General features: G+C 42.2%; 2 protein-coding genes across 2 annotated transcripts in view; both read left to right on the top strand.

Moving 5' to 3' along the window:
• The first annotated feature begins 4,587 nt into the window (after window positions 1–4,587).
• LOC107373262 (uncharacterized) overlaps window positions 4,588–16,609 on the top strand; it is a 72,601-nt gene continuing 60,579 nt past the window's right edge. Inside the window, exons 1-2 of the mRNA XM_070548755.1 lie at window positions 4,588–4,956; window positions 5,100–5,172. Of these exons, the coding sequence (XP_070404856.1) occupies window positions 5,157–5,172 (16 nt within the window). The 5' untranslated portion in view covers window positions 4,588–4,956; window positions 5,100–5,156. The remainder of the gene's footprint in view (window positions 4,957–5,099; window positions 5,173–16,609) is intronic.
• LOC129157213 (uncharacterized) lies at window positions 7,640–16,108 on the top strand. The gene is made up of 3 exons (XM_070548677.1): window positions 7,640–9,387; window positions 9,474–9,683; window positions 9,796–16,108. The coding sequence occupies exons 1-2, from the start codon at window positions 8,785–8,787 to the stop codon at window positions 9,678–9,680; spliced, it is 810 nt and encodes a 269-aa protein (XP_070404778.1). The 5' UTR covers window positions 7,640–8,784; the 3' UTR covers window positions 9,681–9,683; window positions 9,796–16,108.

Consider the following 16,609-nt stretch of genomic DNA (forward strand, 5'->3'; position numbering starts at 1 on the left):
AGACGAGCATGGTTGTGTGTTTATAATCTATTCACAAGTCTAATGGCAGATGGAAAGAAGCTGTTCTTATGGCGGGAGGTTCTGGTCTGGATGGACCCTAACCTCCTGCCTGAGGGAAGCGGCTCGAAAAGTCTGTGTCCCGGGTGAGAAGGGTCAGCTGCTATCCGGCCTGTACGCCCCTGAGTTCTGGAGACGTACAGGTCCTGGAGAGATGGAAGGCTGCAGCCAATCACCTTCTCAGCGGAGCGCACAATGCGCTGCAGTCTATGTTTGTCCCTCACCGTGGCTCCAGCGTACCACACAGTGATGGAGGAGGTGAGGATGGACTCAATGATGGCCGTGAAAAACTGCACCATCATCTGGGCCGGCAGCTTGGCCTTTTTCAACTGCCGCAGAAAGTACATCCTCTGCTGGGCCTTTTTGAGCAGGGAGCTGACATGTGGTATTGGAGCAGGCGGGCAAAGACTAGGGGTCTTAGCACACCTCTGTTGTCACTTGGCTTCCTGGGGCTGGAGGCTAAGAGGGGGGAGCTGGCCGTCTGGTTGGGGTCTGGGGTGGTGGGTTGCTTTGCTCAGAGTGGGGCGGGAGGTGCCTGCTCATCATCACCCCAGCAGAAAGGGGCGAACTCTGGTGATCGGTGATGGTTGTACCCTCTGTGCAGCGGTACCGGGACCAAAGAGAATAGGGTGTGTATGGGGACCGTGAGTGGGTGACTAGCATTCATTTTTGTAAGTCTTAGGTTGCATGTGTATGTGTGAGCATGAGGGAGGGAGTGTGTGACTGTCTGTATATGACCGTATATGCAGAGGTGGAAAGAGTACTAAAATGTTGTACTTAAGTACAAGTATAATTACTTTCATGAAATTTTACTCAATTACAAGTAAAATTACCTGCCTCAAAATGTACTCAAGTAAAAGTAAAAAGTAGCTTATTTCAAATGTAGTCAGAGTAAAAGTTACTTAGTTACTTTTTTGACTGTGCAAGGACGGGCTCTTCTGAATAGTTAAAAAAAGACAATGGGGTATAAATGTCAAAGTGGCCGTTTTTTTAATTAAATGAACAAATATGCATATTGAAGTACAAAGGCAGTTACACTGCAAACTAGTAACATAAATTAGGTTATAGTCACAAGCCCATGACTTTTCCCTGAATGCTTATTTAGAGCAGCTGATTTTTAAAGTTAGCAGAGTTCATCTTTGGTAGTGGGTTCACTCACTCATTTAAAGATATCGGCCAGAGGCAAAGTTTGTTTGAACAGCATGTGTAAATGTGTATTAAAATCTCAGATGAAAAAGGTTTTTGGATTTTGACGGCTGGAATTGTAAGAAAATCTGATGTTTGTGACTGGCGAGGGAAAAACAGAAACTAACTTCCAGTCTAAGCCCTGGGCAGCAGTTGACGTTTCACATGGAGCTCTGCTGAAACAGCTGTAGTAAACAACGCCTGGCTCCGCTGTTTCTGCGTTAGCGTTATAGCAGAGAACAATGTGTCATCAATCAGATGTAGCTTCTGAAGCCTCTACTAGTCCATCAGATTTGTTTTTTCTCTGGGATACGGTGACGAGAATGGATATTAGATTACTGGAGAAGTTCAACCGAACTCCGACCCCGCCAGCTGGATATCACTACCAGAGGTGCAGACATGTTTTAGACCATTTGACTCAGAAGACCTGCGACCTGATTTGGACATAGAGGAGGATTCTGTTCATCTTCAGAACCAAAATCGGTACAGTTTGTTTACTTTTCTTAAATATTTCATTTCTGTGCTCCACTGGAAGCTCTAAGCTGACGAGTTCTCAGCTGGTCTTAGCTCCATCATGTGTCCCAATATAGTTCAGTAATCTACAGTTTTACTGCTGTGTGTATTTATTGACATAACTCTGGAAAATAATTTACCAGAATAAATCTTCCTGATGCTGGGGTAACTCCTTAGCTCAATTCGTTGTTTGCACTAATCCAGGATGTCATGGAGGTTCTAATGTTGAAATATAGAGACCATCTTTTAGATTATATCTCTGTGTGTGTGTAAGTGTGTGTGTGTGTCGTAGCTTTCCCACAGGACTTATTCTTTCCTTACCGGAGCGAACACGGTTAGTTTTGCTGCAGTCATGCTAACGGGACTTGTCTAGAGTCCAGAAGTAGCTGTGCGGTTCTAGATGGATTTATAGATGTAGGTTATTATTTTAGATCAGACCTGTTATTTAAAAATGCGTGTAGGACACAGACACATGGCTCAGACCTTTTGCTGCAGCTGTAAACGCAATTTTACATAATAATTAGGAGCATGAAAGTAAACAAATAACAGTGAATCACAATATTAGCATCAGCAGCTAGCTTGTTTTACGTGCTGGAGTGACGTATGCGAAACACAGTTCTTCACTGTCTGGAGGAGAGGATTTGGATTTTCTGTAATAATTTATGATAAAAGTCCTTAATAAAATAAAAAACTGAACCCAGTACATGTTTATATAGATAATAAAGTGTAGTTATTTTGCATTTCGACAATTTTAATGCCGAGCCAATACTTTTAACCCTTCACCACTGAAATCAGTTTGTTCATTCCAGTCCTCCTAAATAATCCTCCAATCATCCAACTGGAATCCTTAACCCTTTGATGCATGAATTATGAAATTGTCAACCATGATTTTTTAAACAACAATTTTTTTCATTCATCTTTAGGTGTGAATGAAACAAATTTCATATTCACATATTTTTTGTAAAATTTAATTTAAAAATAATTTATTACATGTCCACCTCAGTGGACAGCGTGCAATCTGAACATGAAAAATGTTGGCTTGACTTACTGAAGTACAGATGGAGGGGTTCAAATGCAATAAAGTCTTCAACAGCTGTGCTTAATAGCAAAAATAAATAAATAACAATTTTAAGTACCTGTCCACTGTAGTGACAATTATGCATCAAAGGGTTAAGGGTCCCGTAACGTCCATCCTGTCAGAACAGGCCTTGGGAGCCCAGGTGTTACTAGAACTAACGGTGTCTCCTCACCAGCATGAGCCTCCAAACTGTGACACATTTTAAAAGGCTTGTATCATGATATGTTACACCTCCCAGACCAAAGATTGGTCCAATATAAGATAAAATATTATCATAAACACTGCAGAGACATCATTATTATATGTTATTTTCCTGAGCCATTACTTCAGCCAAGATATAAGATGCATGGATTTGATGAAACCATGCTGTCTTATGCAGTCCTACACACACACACACACACACACACACACACACACACACACACACACACACACACACACACACACACACACACACACACACACACACACACACACACACACACACACACTGCAGCATGTTAGAATCATGTGAATGACTAATTTAACTACACTGAACTGCTTTTGTAATACTTTAATCTCTTATTCTGGAGTAAAATAAAGAAACAAGCTAAATCATCACATATCCGTGGCATCAAGGAGCATCTTCCGAGTTCAAACACAGGGATGGAGCACGATGTTTACACCTGAACAGTATCAGGATTAACTCACAGAGGCCTGCAGGTCTTCTGTTTTATGAGCAGAGCGCTGAGAATCCGCTTCTTAGGAGCGCTAAACGTAATTTTGCCGCTTCCGTGCGCGGTAAGGAAACACATTTCAAACACGGAACCGAGTCTGGTTGCCGAACCGAGCAGAATTCTGATGACGTCACACCGGTGCGCGAAGGTGCGGGTTCCAACCCACAGGAGAGGAGGGAGAGAGGAGGTAAACAGCGAGTGGATCACAGAACTTTTGTTTTTGAGCAAAACTGCGGTAAAAATGGCAGTTTGTCCTCATCATAAAGCGTGTAGCCCCCCCTCCCCGGTTTAGACGTGGTGCTCATGCAGGTGTCTCTTTCTGTTCCGACGCTGCTACACGTAATATTTTTAATTTATTAAGCCTAAAATTTATTTTTACTCAGTAACGGATATGATTTAAAATGTAGCGAATTACAATTCTTTTTTAAAAACTTACTCAAGTAAAAGTAAAAGTACAGATTTTAAAAACGACTTAAAAAGTATAAATTTACAAAAAAGCTACTCAATTACAATAACGTGAGTAAATGTAATTCGTTACTTTCCACCTCTGCGTATATGTAAGGTAGGGTCTTGGACTCCTCCCCTGTTCTGGGACCTCTTGTGCTGCTACACATCTTCGCCCCATTTCAGCCACTTGTATCCACGATCTTGTTCTTTTGGTCACTACCCAAAGCTCGTGGCCATAAGTGAGGGTAGGAACGTAGATCGAACAGTTAATCGAGAGCTGAACAAGAAGGCGAAGCTCTCTCTGCACCACGATAGACCAGTACAACACCCGCATCACTGCAGATGCACCAGTCTGCCTATCAATCTCGCGCTCCATCTTTCCCTCACTCGTGAACAAGACCCCGAGATACTTAAACTCCTCCAATTGGAGCAGGACTTCATCTCTGACCTGGAGAAGATATTCTTTACTCGATGTGTGTTCATTTTTTATCACCTTAATCTAACAGCTGAAATGTCTCTTCAGCCTTGATTACATTCACAGCCAAAGATGATTTTACTTCACTCACTTTTAGGGAGCGTAGCCTTGGCCAGGAAGAGGTAATGTCATCAGGTGGTATCGTCATTGCTAAGTGCGCCTCCAGTCCAGCAGGCGGCGGTAGTGCACTTTTACACTGGTTACACACCACCGGAAGGAGCAGAAACCGAAAGCTGCTAGCAGAGCTAGCTTGTTGTTCTGGTGTGTGAGGAGAAGATTTGAGGCTCTGCAGTAAAAACGTCTTCACTTCAGTCTCTGGGAGAGTTGACCAGCTAAAGCGACTAACTGCTGCTGCTGCAGAAATCTTCTCACCAGGCTGTGGAAACTTTCTTCTCCTCCTCAACAACTTGGTGGAGTTCTTTCCAGAAGCAGAGAAGATATTCTGCGGTCTTCGTGACAATCGGAGCTCCAGGATCAGGTTGTGGGTGAGAAAAGCTTTTCTCTAGACTTCCTGCCCTCTGGATCTGCTGCTGTTCCTTTGGCCAGAACCAAAGCGTTGGATCTTTAATCTCCTGCGTTGTTCTGAAGCAGCATCTTAATCAGCTCTCCTGCTTTGTTTCTATTGCAGCTGTTAGCTAAACACGGCTAAAGAAAACCTGCTACCACTTCAGGATCATCCATCAGCATGGACACAAGTACTGGTGTGTGTGTGTGTGTGTGTGTGTGTGTGTCTACATTAGTCAAAAAAGGAGGTCGACTGATGTTTTTTTTTATTGCCGATACTGACATGTGGTGCTAGATGTGAGTTTAATTATTTTTTGGTTGATTTTCACATCTGACATCATCTAAAATGCATTCAGTCTCTTGGCTTCTAACTATTAAATGTCAACATCTTCATATTTACCATAAACAAAACCCTTTAGGGCCTTTTTCAGCTCCCAGCTCACCAGCCTCCTGCTGATATCACACCTCCTTTCCTTGGTTTGGCTCCACGACTTGCTGCCATGCTGGACGTGACTTTAGTTGAGCCATCAGACAGAAACTCAACAGTTGTTAGTGTTTGATCTAGCGCAGGGGTCCCCAACCAAACAGCAAGAGGTCCACTACCTACATCACCACATTTATCCTGGATCCGAAGATTTAAAATCAATCGACCAATTTTTTTCTTTCAGTTTTATTCAACATGTGATTAACAATATAGATTTTTGTCTCAACTTAGAACAATTATTCATACGCTCATTAAATCATCTGGCTAGCTGAAAATACCATCTACTGGAAGTACTGATGAGGAAAAAAACAGGTGACATTGAAATTATATTGCACACAAATCAACATTAAGGTGAAACAATTCACCTAAAACCTAAAGTACAGTCTGGAAAACTAAGTCCTTTAAGTTGCACAGAAAAAAATTGAAAAACACCACAATGTATCATCAATTTTCCATATGCTCACTTAATCATCTGCAGAGCAGAAAAGTGCAATCTAGTTGAAGTTCTAATAATAAAGAGAAAAACTATTAGAAAATGAAATAACGATATCCACCGTACCTTAACCAGCATTAAAGATGCAACCAAGTCACCTAAAATTCAAAGTATTTCCTGAAAAAATCAATAGTGTTTTAAATTGTGCAGAAAATATTCTTGACAGTCACGGTGTAAATAATTATTGGTGCCCAATTAATCATCTGCTGAGTAGAAAAGTGCAATTCAGTTGAGGTATTAACATTAAAGGAAAAAACTATTTGACATTGAAATGATGACATTTCTTTACAGATAAATCAATTTTCAAGTGCGAACAATTCACCTAAAAATGAAAACACTATTCAGAAAAAATAGCAACTGCTTTAAACTGTGCAGAAAATATTTTTGACCCACAACACAATGTAACTCGCACCATATTGCAAAACATCACTGGCTCTTACTTCAGTGGGAGAAGTTTGCATTTGCAGCTAACGTTTGAAACTTTGGGTGCATGAATGCAAATGTTCGTTAGTAGGGCTGTAGCGAAGCGTCGATGACGTCGACGACTCGATTCTAAAAATTCGTCGACGTCAGATCCGGTAGTCGACGCACCGCGCCCACTTGCTGCATCCCCAGGAGTTCGCCCTCTTCTCCGCCTTCACTAACATCTCCGCCAAATACTGAAGACCCGGAACAATGTCCATCCGCTACTAGATTCCTTTCCTGTTTTGCCCGCCTTCGTCTCCCAGCAACGGACAACAACTTCCGGGGTCACATGCGCTGCTCCGTCTCTACCGCAGATGTAGAACATCACCAGGAGCGTTTCTCCCTTCATAAAGGAGCTTCTTTCAGACATTGGGAGAGCTGTTTTGGTGGTAGCAGTCTCTCCTCCGTGCTGGTCTGTTTGCTGCTGGGTATTTTTGGTTTATTTAAACTTGGTAACTTGAACTTAACATTGGTAAAGCTACTGTTAGCATTTTCGCTAACAGCTTCTTGCGTTTGGATAAGCTGTTACGTTTTGGTTTAGAGTTCATCTATTTGTGGCGTAGATCTCCCTTTTATTATATTTAGAGTGTTGTGGGTTTTCGGTTTAGTTTAAAATATCACCTTGAGTTTGGTTTAACCGCCCAGTTTAGAGTTTGGACCTTTGGAGATCCTTGTTTTGGTCCAGAACCCTGTAATCTTTGCCCAGTGGGACATCCCTAGTTATTTGTACGTTTGTTTTAATTCCCCACAGGCAGAATTAGTTTTATTATTCCCAACCTGTGGATGGAAAGATTTATGATTTTTTGTAGTTGTAAATAAACTTGATCATCATTTTAACTTTTAAATCCCGTTATTGTCCCTTCCTTTTTGCACACGAGCCAAACTCCCCAGGAAGAGTCGTAACACCACTCGCCTCACGCACATAAGTGACCAAAACAAAGCAGCATGGAGACACTCCGTCTCCAACCACCTCTCAGGAGGCAGCCTGCTCTCCCAAGTTCCACGTCACCAGAACATAACCAACCACAACACAATAAAAGCAGTGTTATACAAAATGGAAGGCCTGTATGTTTATTCTCTTACAGTAACAATTTATCAATTTTTTTGAGGAATTTATTTGAGATTTTCTGGTTTTTGTTAATTGTGCAATAGAAAAATAATCATTAGATTAATTGTCTAAATAGTCATTAGAATAGTCGACTATTCGACAAAATAATCGTCAGAGTAATCGTTTACCCCCAGCCCGATTCATTAGTCAGCTGTGAGGGAAGTTTGTTTTTAATCATGTTAACAGTGGAGAAGGCTGATTCACAACTGTATGTAGATCCAAACATGGTTAAGGTATGCACCGCCACTTTAAAAAGTCCAGGAAACGTAGTCTTTGGCACCCAAGTTGAGCTAATCATCCAGCGAATGAAGATGTCTCCCAGCAGTTTGTGGCTGTGTCCGAATCCAGAGGTAGGATGCTTGTGAGTACGGGTCCTCGCCGGTCTAGCAAGGCCGGGTCCTTGCTAGACCGCTAAAACCGGAAGTCAGCGGCTCTGAATTCGGACAGTACTAGCCTCGTTTTTATTCCCGCCCCCAGGTCCAGTTGCTTAGCTACCGTGACGGCGTCAAACAGGCTAACAAGCTAGTCAGAGGTGAAAATGGATCCACAGCAGTATTCCCTTTTATTTTTGGTTTTTGAGGAGCTGCGACTGCTTAGTAAACGTCACCGGCCTTTGTATTTAAGGCTGAGAAGCAGCCATATCCAGGTAAAATTATTTTTTGTTTAGTGAACCAGCTTTCAGGCATTACATGTTAACTTTAGTGCTAGTTTCATTTATATTTTAAGCAACAGAAAGACATGTGGCTGAATATACACATTAGTATAGAGTAGACTAACATGCATATAGTTAATTTAACCTATATTCATCTAAAATAATTAATGGAATGACATTTTAGAAGTTTGTATTTGATCATAATGCTTGGTTCTGTGCATAAATTTCATAGTAAAAGTAGCATTACAATGTGTTTAATGTGTATTGTCCTTTTCAACTTATGCCTAATAATGCCTAGCTCGCTTCTAAAAATCTCAAGCATTTATACAGTTTTTTTTTAAATTGTTTTATTGTTCTCTACTTTTCTTTTAACAGAACAGACCCCTGTACTGTATGATAAACATGAGTGTGCCAGTCCTGGACCGTTTTTTTTAACCAGGATGATCCCAGGCCAGATTTTCGTCTGAGCAGGGAGTCTTTTGTGGTGTTGCTAAATCTCCTGAACCAAGATCGGCGACATGGTTGGGGTGCCACAATCGAGACCCTGGTGTTTCTGTTCTGGTTGGCAAGTGGAACATCCTACAGGGTGGTCTCAAGAGTATTTGGGATGCCTCGCTCAACTGTCCACGACATCGTCCATCGAGTCACGGAGGATGTGGTCGCAATCCTCCATCAGGTCATTCACCTCCCCAAAACCCCAGAGGAGATGGAGGTTGTGTCTCGTGGGTTTGCTGGGCTGGCTCGACACAGAGCTTTCATGAAAGCAGCAGGTGCGATTGACGGCTGTCACATTCGGATCAAGGCTCTGAGCGGTCCTGATGGTCAGTGCTACAGAAACAGGAAACTGTTCCCATCTATCATCCTGCAGGCAGTTTGTGACCATCAGGGCCGCTTTATCGACACCTATGTGGGCTGGCCTGGGTCGGTCCACGACTCCAGGGTCCTCCGGCACAGCCCACTGTACAGGCAGTCAGCCTTTCCTCCTCCAGGGCACTTCATCCTCGCGGATGGAGGGTACCCATGCCTCCAACATCCACTCCCCCTCATCACCCCCTACAAACGGGTGGTTCAAGGTGTGGGAGCCCAGCGCTTCAACAGCCATCATTCCAGGGCACGCTGCATCATCGAGCGTGCTTTTGGAATGATGAAGACCAGGTTCAGGACCATCTTCCTGAAAGCGCTGGAGGTCCACCACACCTTTGTACCTCATGTAAGTTAACACAAGGTAGAAATAAACTTTGGGTGTAATCTTTGTTTGGGAATGAAATATAAATTAAATTTTTATCTCTATTACAGGTCATGATGACAGCATGCACCATCCTGCACAACATCTGCCTCAGTGCTGGTGACATTGTGGTGCAGGACGATGAACTGGAGGATGATGCTCCAGAAGATGAGGGGGAGGCTGGTTTGGAGGCAGTCAGTGGTGACCTCTGGCGGGACCAACTTTCTGCTGAGGTGTCTGCTCTGGAGGAAGTACCACCAGATCACAATTACTGTTAACAGGCAAGTAATTTACGTAGGAATCTCTAGTTTAAAAATCATTTAGTCCTGTTATCTGCTAGAGTTACAAGTATTATACTCATGATCTCCTTTTTTGCATATATCTGAATGTTAGTGATGTGACAGCCGTCGATTGAGCCAGCCCAGCAAACCCTTTTGATGGACGATGCAGTGGTCAGTGAGATGAGGCATCCAGAAGCTCCCTCTGCAGACCACTCTGTCTGATGTTCCACTTGCCAACCAGAAACGTTCAGCCACGGATCTCGGTTCCTGCACTCCATCCACCTCGATGATCCATGTTTAGTAGATTTAGCAACACCACCAAAGACTCCCTGCTTTCCAAGTTTACTGTATATATTTTACTTTTATCTTTACTTTTATTCCTTACAGTGTTCCCTTACCATTTATTTACTATGTTGTTATTTGTTAAAAACTGAATAATAAAACTGTTAATGATCAAAAAAGAGTTATCAATTAATAGAAATTTTATTACATTTAAACAAATAACAAAAACATTCAAACACATATATAGAACCTGAACCAGAAGAAACTAAAAGAAAAAAAAAACCCATTTCTCTGCCATCCTTTCCATCAATGCTAAAAATCTGTCCATCCTTCTTTCTCTCCTCCGCTTCCCTCTGTTGTCTCATGTCCTCCCTGATCAGGTCAAGGAGCTCATCAGCCCTTCTCCTTTTTCTCCCTGATGAGGAGTCCGGCTTCCTTCCACCACTCTCCCTGTCCTCTCTCTCACCCACTGCTGCACTTGGCCCTGGAGTGTCCTCGGGAATGGAAGCAATAAGGACAGGAGGCATAGTGGAAGGCCTCTGTCCCAACACCTCGTCCATGGGGACAAACCAGGGCCAGTTTTCAGCAGTGGGCTTTCCGCTGACTCCCTCTCCTGACCCTGGATACTTGCAGTCCTACAGACAAAGGGAATTAGAATTACAAGGCTTTATTGTCATTTAACAACAGAGAACACTGTGGGCACAATGAAATTACAGATGCTCCTTAAAGGTGCTGGTTCTGGAAGAGAATAGAGAGGAATAGAAGAACAAAGTCAGATTATAAATCATAGTTGATAAAACATGCAATAAACAATATTTTAATTTATCAACATGGGAGATGAAAATTGTGTTCTGTTTTTTTCCGCCTAAAATGAAATTAAAAACATAAAATCAGTAATGTGGTTTCTTAAAAATTAACTTAAATAAACATTAAACTTAGTTTTCGTTATTTTTGGCGTTCGTTACATGATTACATAAGATGCAAGCTCTTTTACGGTGAGTTTTTTCCAATTAGACTTTCAAGCAGGTGGGGTGTTAACCTTAAAACAAATGATGAGAAGCTTTATTCGCTAAATAAACACACACACGGGAATTATGACGGGACCACCATACAAGCTCGTTCTCGCTGATTTCTGCTTAAAATGTACTTATACAAACGAAAAATGTCTATAAAAAGAACCGCTTTCAGCTTACTTTTCTACCGCTATTTTCTTTTAAAAAGCCTGCTGGGATCAAGCTAGTTTACGGTGGGTTTTTTCCTATTAAACATTCAAGCTGGTTTTCGGTGGGGCATGTTTTAGCCTAAATTACATGAAAAAAAAAAATTGCGGTATTAGATCGTATATAAAACATAAACCAAAAGTGCCCAAACACGTATTTTATTTTTTGACCGCTATTTTTTTTAACTAACTTACATTTTAAGCTGTACTGCTGTCCCGCTCCGTCCGCCGTTGTTGCGAGTGTCGAGTCCAGCGGCCGGCGTGCAAAGCATGCTGGGATACCCTTGCTCCTGTGAGGATCCATCAGACCCATCCTTGAAATGTGGGTGGAGCGAGGACGCGTTTGAGGACGCGAGAATGAGGATTCTTGGAATTCGGGCAGTACTCGTCGCTGCGCTTTGACGTCATCGACCTCAAAATGCGCACTCACAAGCATCCTACCCGTGGATTCGGACACAGCCTATATGTCCCTGGCCAACTGATGAGCAGATGGAGTGCAGCTGGTCCACTCCTTGACACGCCCACCTGCAGGAGAAGCTCAGAGAAGGTTTAGCAGAGAGAGGAGGACACCCCAGACCATGACATTGGCTGTGCCTAGAAATCCTGTCCATAAAAGTTGTGAACAGAGTCAGTGACAAAGGGCAGCCTTGGCGGAGTCCAACTTTCACCAGAAAGGAGCCGGTCATAAAGGGACCTGACAGCCTGTATCAGAGGGCCTGGTGCCCCATACTCTAGAAGTACCCCCAAAGGGCCTCCCGAGGGACACAGTTAAGGATTGGCTACATGTACACTACCTGTCAAATGTTTTAGAACGCTCCAGTTTTTCCAATTTTTTATTGAAAATGATGCTGTTTAATGTCACATTGCTCTCTGAAATGAAAGCATAGTACAAATAAGCAATTGGAGTTAAAAAAGAAATCATGAAATCAATTTCTAGACCAAAATGTATTCTAAACATTTGACTCATCAAAGTAGCCACCTTTGGCAGATATAACCGCTGAACACACTCGTGGCATTCTTTCTATAGAAATCAAATATTCTTCAGAAAGTTTTTCCCACATCTGTTGCAGAAGTTCTCATAAATGTGTGGCACTTGTAGGTTGCTTTGCTTTCTCTCTTCTGTCCAGTTCATCCCAAACTAGCTCCACGGGGTTTAAGTCTGGAGACTGTGAAGAAGACGAAAAAGAAGAAAATATCATTTCTATAGCGCCTCTCAAGATAAAAATCACGAGGTGCTTCACAAAAACAAAAAAATGTACAAATATAAAAAAGAATGTAGAAAAGGAAAAATTCCACTTGTACAGTGAGGTCCATAAATATTGGGACATCGACACAATGCTAACATTTTAGGCTCTATACACCACCACAATAGATGTCAAATGAAACGAACAAGATGCGCTTTAACTGCAGACTGTCAGCTTTTATTTGAGGGTATTTACATCCAAATCAGGTGAACGGTGTAGGAATTACAACAGTTTGCATATGTGCATATGTGTGTGTTATATTTGTGCAAAAACCCTAACCCTGACCAGCTTCATGGGGTTTAAGTCTGGAGATTGTGCTGGCCACTCCCATGTTTACAAGCTCACCATCTTGTTCTTTTTTCCTGAGTGTAACATGCATAGGAGTGGTTTGGGTGACTTGTTTTATCAGGACCAGATGTAATTCAGATCAGAAGCTAGGATCAGCCCACAGGAGTAAGTGACACAGAGACAGAATGCAATAGACTGTTAGGTTGGTACCAATATAGAATATATTATAACACTTATTTAACAATACATACAATAAATAAAAATTGACAATATACAGAGAATAAATTACAAATCATCATAAGTCAGTCAGTTGTCCATTAGATGGGTTAGCACATGATCGTTGGCAACTTCAAGCTCCAGCGGACCTAAAGACCCACAAATGGGTCCTAAAGAGTGAGTTCAATGTTCATGAAGGAGGGGGGGATTGTGAAGGATGTGATCAGGGTAATCACGGCTCGCTGTTTAATGAAGTTGCTGAGGAACAGAGACTTAAAGGTGGCTACAGGAGCCTCCTACCAGCCCAACAGTGGTGGAGTGAGTCTGATTCAATCGGCCTGACTTGGTTCAGGAACTCAGGAGTTCTCGGCTTCCAGCCTAGGTTCTAGTGGGTAGCTCGCCATCCATGAAGAAAATCTGGCCTGAAAGAACAGGGCCAGGTGGTAAAAGTGTTGTATAATACATTCATCCAACAACTGACAATAATGTTCACTGGATATATTTATATATCCGAATAAGTCACTCATATAACATTAATCATTCAGTCATTCAGATAACATTAATCATTCAGTCATTCAGATAACATTAATCATTCAGTCATTCAGATAACACTAATCATTCAGACATTCAGATGACATTAATCATTTAGTCATTCAGATACCATTAATCATTGACAACCAAAACACAAGAGCATTTAAAGTGCACTAACATTTCCAAATAGCCCCATACACAATAACTCACTATAGAATAACTCCTCAGGCAATTAACCAAGTGGTGCTTTTACTTACAGAAATCACACACAGTAGCCCAGACTAATCAGCCAACCTCATCTGCACTGAAAAGCTAAGCTAATCGGCCCATGGAAATAATAGGGGACACTAACGCTAACAACAACAACTCACCTTTTCCGTCAATTTAAAGATAACTCCGCACTCTTTCCTATACGTCCGACAACCGGTAGTTGGCTCCTGAAACGGACAGTCAACGATCTTACTTTCACTACTCGGGACGGCGTAAAAACAGAACGTTTAACTTTATACCGACCTGCAGCAACTCCTTTCCCTGCGTCTCCTTGCGCTTACCGATAACGTCTGGCTTTGAGCTGTTTAACTTCCTGATTGGCCTAGATTTGGCCACTTTATTAGAGACAGACGGAAAAGACAGAAAAAACCCCGGACCCATCACCTGGCAACTGGGTTACATGAGGTAGTTCTGGCATAGCTTGGACTTATGTTTTGGGTCATTATCTTGCTGTAGGATGAATCCCTGACCAACTAGGCGCATACCAGAGAGTACTGCATGGCACTGGAGAATGCAGTGGTAGCCGTTTTGATTCAGGATGCCTCTCACTCTGTACAAGTCACCAACCCTGGATCCAGCAAAACTGCCCCAGACCATCACACATCCTCCTCCATGTTTGACAGTTGATGCCACACACTGTGGAACCATCCTTTCACCTACTCGACGGCATACAAAGATCCTGCGTGATGAACCGAAGATTTCAAATTTGGATTCATCAGTCCATAATACCTTCTTCCAGTCTTCAGTAGTCCACTGGCAGTTTTTCATGGCCCAGGGAATCCTCTTTCTCTTACTCTGACATCTTACACCGGGGACACACCGGCCGTCGAAGCGCCGGGAGGCGAAGCGCTCACGAAATTCGGCCGCTGCTCATTGCTCCTCAGTTCAGACCAGACGCTTGTTTCTCCGCTCCGGTCAAGGCGTGCCTCGTAGTTTTTCTTTTAACCACTTGGTGTCCTCCATTTCCTCTCTGCCTTTTCTCTGCTCTTTTCCTCCACACCCCCTCCCCCTTGCTGTTTGTGTGTGTTTGTCCGCGTGTGTGTGAACCTATGGTGTGAACCAGTTGTGAACCACTTTAGTTTATTTGACTTATTCATGATACACACACTCCACATTAATTCAGACAGAGTCAGGATTATACTTATAAAAATGACTCTAATTCTATGTTCCTAAACTAAATGATTTTACATAACGGATAATGAATGAAATGATGGAAGGGAAGCTAGATGTTTTAGCAAAACCTTTCTTAAGTATCTGAGACAGATTGTGGAATCTGGGTGGTAAAATCAGTTTGGCTGTATGGTTTGATGAGGTAGAAATTATTATTAAAACCATCTGAAGCCATTTGTGTCGAGTCTATGCACACTTGTGTTGAGGTCCCAGCGATCTACTGGGTGAAGAGGTCGGAATGGACACAGCCGGTAGAGTGGACCTCTGGCAACGGAACTCGTAAATTACCTCTGACACAACTCATCTAGCCTGAGATACCTCCAGGTGACGGCAGGAAGCTGGAATGCAAATTTTGCATCTGAGGCTGTTCGGTGGATTTTATGAGCCGTTGTGTCTGAAATCCCTCGCAAGCATTGCAGAGAGGCTTTGACCTTGAGGTCAAAAGATAGGATGGTCTCAAATGCCTGCTCACTGGTTTGACCAAACCAGGAGGCAGCTGGAGAAAAGACTTTATCATGAAGCAATTTCTGTTTTTATCAACTTTGTTTACAAATTCTGTAAAATCAGAATTTGACATGTTTAAGAGGGCTTTAACAAATACCTCAGAAAGTCACTCCTTTACTCAGATATTTGGAGGTTAACTCTTAGTGTAAAGTGCAAATATAACAGTTATGTGAAGTGAATGTTAAACCTTGTTATTAATGTATTGATGTATGAGTGTGACACTTATGCAATTATAAAGTTTTAAAAAGCCATTCATGATTTAAGGAAGATGAACTTTATTCGGAGTGAGTGCAAAAGTCTCGTCTTCTGCATGAGACCTTGGGCAAAGATAATAAGGCTTCCTTGTTCGGCTTTCGCAATGCTTTATTAAAATTCCATAACATAAGTTAGAATTGAAACTGAGCCATTGTCATAACGTTTCAAAGTATTGTTTTATCTTAGAAGTATGGTGCTGGCAAAATTAGAAAATTTACAGCGATTGACAGTGCTTCAATTCAATTCAAGTATATTTATAAAGCGCCAAATCACGACAAGAGTCGTCTCAAGGCACTTCACATATTAAACCAGTGTCAGTGACTTTACAGCAATTCTCATACTAAGCAAGCATTTAACGACAGTGGAGAGGAAAACTCCCTTTTAACAGGAAGAAACCTCCAGAGGATCCTGGCTCAGTATAAGCAGCCATCTGCCGCGACTCACTGGGGATGGAGAAGACAGAGCAGACACGCACATGCCAACACCAACTCAACCACAGACACGCACATGCACATCCACACACTCAACATATTTACCAAGTAGTGTTTCTATGGTTACATTGTGATTTCTTAGTAAATATTCTATTCGGTGGGAGATAAACTTTATTGTACTTATCCTAGTGAATCTATAATTAAATGGGTAAACTAGTAGTAGCACATTCAATGTCAAAGAGAGTAAAATGTTATTATCAGGAGAGGGAGAATGTTTAAATGGTTATTAGCAGTGTTCAAAACGATTCCCCCCCCCCCCCCCCCCCCCTGTGAGGCCACCACAGCTCAGCAGAACATCGTTGTAGCTTCTTCTGGGGAGAAAGACACAGAGAAAAAATAAAGTTAACAGCTGAAATAGCAGAAAATAATGCAGTTAAAGAGCAGGTTGTAGAAGAAAGTAGTCGAGTGTGGAGAGTGTTCAGTATGTCCTCCAGCAGTCTAAGCCTATAGCAGCAT

Source organism: Nothobranchius furzeri, chromosome 2, assembly GCF_043380555.1.
Source record: "Nothobranchius furzeri strain GRZ-AD chromosome 2, NfurGRZ-RIMD1, whole genome shotgun sequence".
Classification (NCBI taxonomy): Eukaryota; Metazoa; Chordata; class Actinopteri; order Cyprinodontiformes; family Nothobranchiidae; genus Nothobranchius; species Nothobranchius furzeri.

Excerpts from the sequence above, each read along its gene's own strand:
- LOC129157213 (XM_070548677.1), top strand. The coding sequence starts at position 8,785 with ATGCCTCGCTCAACTGTCCACGACATCGTCCATCGAGTCACGGAGGAT. Across the intron at positions 9,388-9,473 it reads ACCACACCTTTGTACCTCAT|GTCATGATGACAGCATGCAC; the intron begins GTAAGTTAACAC and ends TCTCTATTACAG.